Here is a 6,712-nt window from a genome sequence, read left to right as displayed (position 1 = left end):
TGTAGTGGTGGCTGCGCAGTGACGTGGAGCGCATGGGCCGCGGCGCCCGCGCATCCTTGAACACCAGCGGCGCCGATGACGACGAGAAGGTATCCTCATCTGCCGCGCCCCCCGCCGCCGCGCCACCCTTGCCCTTGGCCTTCTGCTTGGCGCTCAGCCGCCTCTTCAGCGTGCCCATGAGGCTCTCGCTCTTGGCCCGGTTCTTGCCGCCGCCCTTTTCGTCCTCGCCGTGCAGCTCGCAGCCGGCCATCTCCTTCCCGTAGCAGCTCCCGAACAAGGACTCCTCTTTGCCAAAGTCGCTGGCTAGTGCTGGCTGTTGTACGACCATGAATTCTGCGTCTTCTTTGCTCTTACTCAAATTGAAAGATTTCCGGAAGGTCTTAAGGCTGATCTTCTTCATTCTGACGAGCTACCTGATCCGAGGGGCTCAATTTCTCTCGGGGAGATTATCCGCGAACATCTGGGCAGGCTGCAGGCGAGGCTGCATCCATGCGTTTTCCCAGCTTCATTACCCTTCTAGAGTCACTGTCTAAAAAAAAAAAAAAAAATTTAAAAGGTCACATTAAATAATGTCTCCACAACAAGTCTTAGTTTTAATTCTTCAGCTTCTGAACAAGGATGCCTAAGTATAAGAAGGTAAGCTCCATTTGGACAGATTTTTTTTCCCCATTTCACGCAGCACAGTAGAACACTGCCTATTTGACCAACATGTGATAGTGCTTCAGGAACAAACCCTAATCCTTTTCTCCCTGCACCTCGCTTTGATTTAACCCTAATTATGGTCCACGTGCCTGTCCTTCCTGAGTCAGTCGCCCTTTTCACAATGACCCACACCGTCCCAGCCACCAGCCTGTGTCCTGCAGACATCCAACACTCAGCAAACAAGGCACCACATCCATAACAAGCCCAACCGATTCTTCAACAACCTAAGTGTATTTTTAAATCTTTAAACAGCTGTAAAAATGAATTAAAGGAAGTCCATAATCTGTGACAAGTTATCTGGGGAAAGCCTAGACATGCCCTCCATGGCCACGAGTCTACTGAGAACAGGGTCTGTCCACCTGCATGATCCCAGAGCCCCGCCAGCCCAGACCTCCCAAGACAGGCACTTTCACCTGCAGGGGACACCCGTAACAACAAGTACAGTTCTTCACAGTAGGAGAAACTGCATTATTAGTCTTAACAGGCAGAAAATGGTGATGTGAAGACTAACAAAAACCTCCCTGTGTTAAGTGATCATTTTCTGGCTCACTAGCAACAAATCCAATTTTGTCCACCAAAAAAACCGACCATCAATTTACAGAGATTAAGAAAACTTAATTACCAATATCCATAAAACTAGAGGCTGTGAATACAAGGAGAAAACAAACATGTTTAGCCCCCAAAACAGGAATGCTGTAAAGAAAGTACCGTTTATAATAATAACTGAAAACCAGCAAATTCTTGATAAACTAGATCAATGACTCAGTATCCAAAATGGATTATGTCTGGTGTGTCTGGAGTGTTACCCCAACATCTCCCAAACCCAAGCAGGTAAACCCACTACACTTAAAGCTTGACCTAGTGGGTCAGGCCCCATCGGCTTTCTATGAATGGTGTAAAACGTTAGTTCGGCTCTCTATTATTAAAAAAAAGCAAATCAAAACTACAACGAGGTACCAGGTCATACTCCTCAGACTGGCCATCATTAAAACCTCTACAAATAACAGGTGCTAGAGAGGATGTGCGGAGAAGGCAATGGCACCCCACTCCAGTACTCTTGCCTGGAAAATCCCATGGACGGAGGAGCCTGGTAGGCTGCAGTCCACGGGGTCGCCAAGAGTCGGACACGACTGAGCGACTTCACTTTCACTTTTCACTTTCATTCATTGGAGAAGGAAATGGTAACCCACTCCAGTGTTCTTGCCTGGAGAATCCCAGGGACGGGGGAGCCTGGTGGGCTGCTGTCTTGGGGGTCGCACAGAGTCGGACATGACTGAAGCGACTTAGCAGCAGCAGCAGCAGCAGAAAGGATGCAAAGAAAAGGGAACCCTCTCCTACACCACTGGTGGGAATGCAAATCGGTACAGCCACTATGGAAAACAGTATGGAGGTTCCTTAGAAAACTAAAAATAGAATTACCATATGATCCAGCAATCCCACTCCTGGGCACATATCCAGAGAAAACTCCAATTCAAAAAGATACATGCACCCTGTGTTGATAGCAGCACTATTCACAACAGCCAAGACATAGAAATAACCTAAATGTTCATCAATAGATGAATGGGTGAAGAAGATGAGGTTTATAAACACAATGGAATACTACTCAGCCATTAAAGAAGAACAAAATAACACCATCTGTGGCAACGTGAATGCAACTGGAGATTATCATACTAAGTGAAGTAAACCAGAAGTAGAAAGACAAATACCGTATGATACCACACATACATGGAATCTAAAATATGACGGAAACGAACCTATCTGTGGAACAGAAAGACTCACAGACACAGAGAACAGACCTGTGGTTGCCTGTGGGTGGAGGGTGGGGAGGCACAGACTGGGAGGCTGGAGTTGGCAGATGTCAACCGTTACATACATAATGGATAAACAAGGCCCTACTGTGTGGCACAGAGCACAGGGAACCAGTCAATATCCTCTGCCAAGCCGTAATGGAAAACTGACTCATCTGAAAAACAGATAAACCATTTCTGAATAAAATGTAAGATATTAAAATGTTAAAAACAATCGCCTGGAGTCATTTGGAGCTCTCAGGGAGGGCTATCCAAGCTTCCCCAGCAGGCCATGTTGCCTCTAAAATTTTCTAACAATGGATGGGCAGGGAGAGCTCAAGTTCAACATATAAGCACTGGAGAGACTCAAATGTGAGTCAATTGCATGTAGAGGTTTTATTCACAGCTAACTTCCATTTGCAAGTAATTCTTCATAACGTCCCAATTTTGTGACATAATTTTACTGACATTAATCAGCCTCAGTTCTGGCAGGAAACAGCTGCAGTTGCAACCCTTCTAGGTCCACCAGTTACAGACATACTAATCACTAGAAACGTGTGTGTGCAGACACAGTTAATGCAGCGAGGAACACACACAGACTCGTCCCAGGGCTGGAGGGAAAACACCCATGGCACGTGCCACATGCTGTAAGTCCAAGCTTCAGAGATGAACAAGGAGGTTAAGTCCTGAAAAGCAAGTCCAGAAGATGAAGAAAGATCCAGAACACGATGCAGAAAGGAGGCCTGACTAGGAGAGAATCTGCAGCAGGATCTGGACTGCCTGATCCTGCCCACAGGCACCCCGGTCTCCCCATATCCTGCCTGCCCTGCTGCAGGACAACGACAATCTGAAACAGCTTCTCAGCTCCCTCAGTGAAGGACAACAGGGGCTGAGGCTCCTGTCCTCACCCCGTTCCTCCCGGGCTCTCTTCACTCGCCTCCTGGTGCTGAGAACACTGTAAACACGCTGCCACTTAGGGCCTGGGAGCTGGCTGCAAACGTCATACAACCACCCCCGCCCCCAGCTTCGGTCAAGTCTTCCCAATGTCACTGTCTCGATGAGACCTGCCCTGATCATGCCATTCAGGCTACACCACAAACCTTCTTACCCAGGACAACAGAAGTGTCTTGCTTTAACAGGCTCTCTGTTACCCTCTCCTCTCCCACTCACTGATGTGTCCCAGGCATCCAGGACTGTGGCAGGAGCCCAGGAGGTATGGTGATCAGACACCCCGCCCACCTCCACTTCCCTCTCACCTCACCTCAAGAGGTAATTCATCATCATAGGGAACGGTTACACAGCTCCTTAACAGTCAATAAAGTTCTACACTGTCTGGCTGTCCTGGGTGATTTCTGCTCCATTCATATTCACCATATTCTCACTCAACACAGAACTTTTTAACATACTGCTCCTTGGACCTGAACTGTTTCTGTTTTCCTTCTCCTCTTTGACTAATTCCTTTGAACCTCAGCTCATCTGTCAATTCCTCAGGGAGTATAAACTGCTCTTCCTGATTAGGTGAAATCCTCCAATTAGGGGATCTGAGGACACTGCACACCTCTCCAGCTTCGAATTTCCATCTGGGATGTATGCTTACATCTATTTGTATAATTACTTGATGAATACCTATGACCCCAGAAGGCTATAACTGACACAAAAGCAGAGACTAGTGTCCATTTTTTTCTCAGCGTGTTATCCCAGCACCCATCATGGATCTGGCCCAAAGAAGGTACACCACAGATAACTGCTGAATAAACAACAAAGTAAAATGAGCGAGAACCCTCAAAGGAAAGGTCCACAGTGACAGACGACTTGATGCTGATGTATTCAACTGCCTCAGCAGCAGAATCAGTAACTGACTCGGATGTGCAAGTATCGTTTTTAACTCACCCTCACTAGGTCTGGCTTCCCTCGTAGCTCAGATGGTAAAGAATCTGCCTGCAGTGTAGGAAACCCGGGTTTGATCCCTGAGTCAGGAAGTTCCCCTGGAGAAGGAAATGGCAACCCACTCCAGTATCCCTGCCTGGAAAATCCCATGGACAGAAGAGCCTGGTGGGCTGCAGTCCATGGGGTCGAAAATAGTCAGGTACAACTGAGCGACTAACACTAACTACCAGGTCTGTGGTTGAAATGTCTCTGCTTCCCACTGTCGCATCCATTTCACAGAAAACAAGACTGATAACTACAGTAAAATTACTTGGTAATTATCCACTTGATGACAATTCCTTTTTTCAACTATAAATCCATATGCAACTTAAGAATAACATTCAATAAACAAAATTCAATCCCAAACATGAGAAACTACACAAAGTTCTATCAGGCCATATGGTCTTTTATCTTTTCCTTTCATTTTCTAGGCAAAGATTACTCTGGAATTTTTAAGAGTATCTGTTTTTCTGTTTGCACTTCCAAAAATATATGCCATCTTTTTATAGGACTACCATCTGTCTCATCATGCCTAAGTAAATGTTCTGAATTAGTTTCACTGCTTTTCTAATTGTAAAATTTTAAGTTTACACATGTATTGGCTTGGCCAAAAAGTTCACTCGGGTTTTTCCATAAGCGCTCTCAAGAAAACCTGAACAAACTTTTTGGCCAACCCAAAATGTGAATAAAGGTTCACATTGAAAATGTGCATAAAGGTTCAAGGGGAAGTTTTAGATGTGAATACGCCACCCAGGAAGAAGATAATATCTTCAAATAATTTCACAGTCTCTTTTTAAAGAAATGAGTGGTGGTAGTCATGCTTGGCATTTTAACACCTAATGAAAAAGCTTTTAAAAGACAACATCAAAACAACTACCTAAACCTTCAACGAACAAAACAGCTTTATTGCTGTCAATTTTTACAAGTAAGGAAACTAGAGAGATAAAATTTGCCCCAACAGATTAGATAACTTGCCTCTAGGAAAAACAGCAGATCCAGACCTTAAAGCCAGCTGCTGGCGCCAAAACACACATTTTCTCCTCTGACAGCAGCCCTGCTGGTCGTGCTAGCGCTTAAGTCAGTGGTTCCCAAACTTTCGGGTCTCGTGACCTCTCTGCCCTCTTAAACATTACTGAAGATTACAAAAAGCTCTTGTCTATGTAGATTATACAGAAATCATTTCTTAATAGTCAGTTGCTCTGGGAAATCTGAAAGCTTTTTTTTAAACCCTATTACATTAGAAATTAAAACTGAGATTTAAAAATATTAATTCATTTAAAATGACAATGTACTCATTACACGATAACATAAACCACTTTTCAAGAAAAATAGATACGTTTTCCCAAAGAACTAAAATTCAGAGAGAAGAGGCACTGTTTTACATGATTGTAAATCTTTTCCCATCTGACTGTATTAAGACAACTGGACTCTTGTCGGTGTTTGCACTGAATGTGTTACAATATGTTGTCTTAAAGTAGAAGAAGAAAACCCAACCTCTGATAGAAGCAGAACTGGAAAAGGCAGGGTACTTTAATCACCTTCCGTGTAAACTGTGGGTGGTCTTCTTGCGCTAACAGAACAAAGTCAAGGGATAGTTTCTTAAAAGTCAGTATTGCTGAGAAAACAACAGAATGGGAAAGACTAGGGATCTCTTCAAGAAAATCAGAGATACCAAAGGAACATTTCATGCAAAGAAGGGCTCGATAAAGGACAGAAATGGTATGGACCTAACAGAAGCAGAAGATATTAAGAAGAGATGCCAAGAATACACAGAAGAACTGTACAAAAAAGATCTTCACAACCCAGATAATCACGATGGTGTGATCACTGACCTAGAGCCAGACATACTGGAATGTGAAGTCAAGTGGGCCTTAGAAAGCATCACTATGAACAAAGCTAGTGGAGGTGATGGAATTCCAGTTGAGCTATTCCAAATCCTCAAAGATGATGCTGTGAATGTGCTGCACTCAATATGCCAGCAAATTTGGAAAACTCAGCAGTGGCCACAGGACTGGAAAAGGTCAGTTTTCATTCCAATCCCAAAGAAAGGCAATGCCAAACAATGCTCAAACTACCGCACAATTGCTCTCATCTCACACGCTAGTAAAGTAATGCTCAAAATTCTCCAAGCCAGGCTTCAGCAATATGTGAACTGTGAACTTCCTGATGTTCAAGCTGGTTTTAGAAAAGGCAGAGGAACCAGAGATCAAATTGCCAACATCCACTGGATCATGGAAAAAGCAAGAGAGTTCCAGAAAAGCATCTATTTCTGCTTTATTGACTATGCCAAAGCCTTT

General features: G+C 44.3%; 1 protein-coding gene across 1 annotated transcript in view; it reads right to left on the bottom strand.

Moving 5' to 3' along the window:
• SOCS6 (suppressor of cytokine signaling 6) overlaps positions 1-6,712 on the bottom strand; it is a 30,065-nt gene that overhangs the window by 5,110 nt on the left and 18,243 nt on the right. The window contains exon 2 of the mRNA XM_010855086.1: positions 8-529. Coding sequence (XP_010853388.1) covers positions 8-400 — 393 coding nt within the window. The 5' untranslated portion in view covers positions 401-529. The remainder of the gene's footprint in view (positions 1-7; positions 530-6,712) is intronic.

The sequence above is a fragment of the Bison bison genome, unplaced genomic scaffold (assembly GCF_000754665.1).
Source record: "Bison bison bison isolate TAMUID 2011002044 unplaced genomic scaffold, Bison_UMD1.0 scf7180017864353, whole genome shotgun sequence".
In the NCBI taxonomy this organism is placed as follows: Eukaryota; Metazoa; Chordata; class Mammalia; order Artiodactyla; family Bovidae; genus Bison; species Bison bison.
Note: the sequence above shows the minus strand (reverse complement) of the source record. Positions and strands in the feature narration are given on the sequence as shown.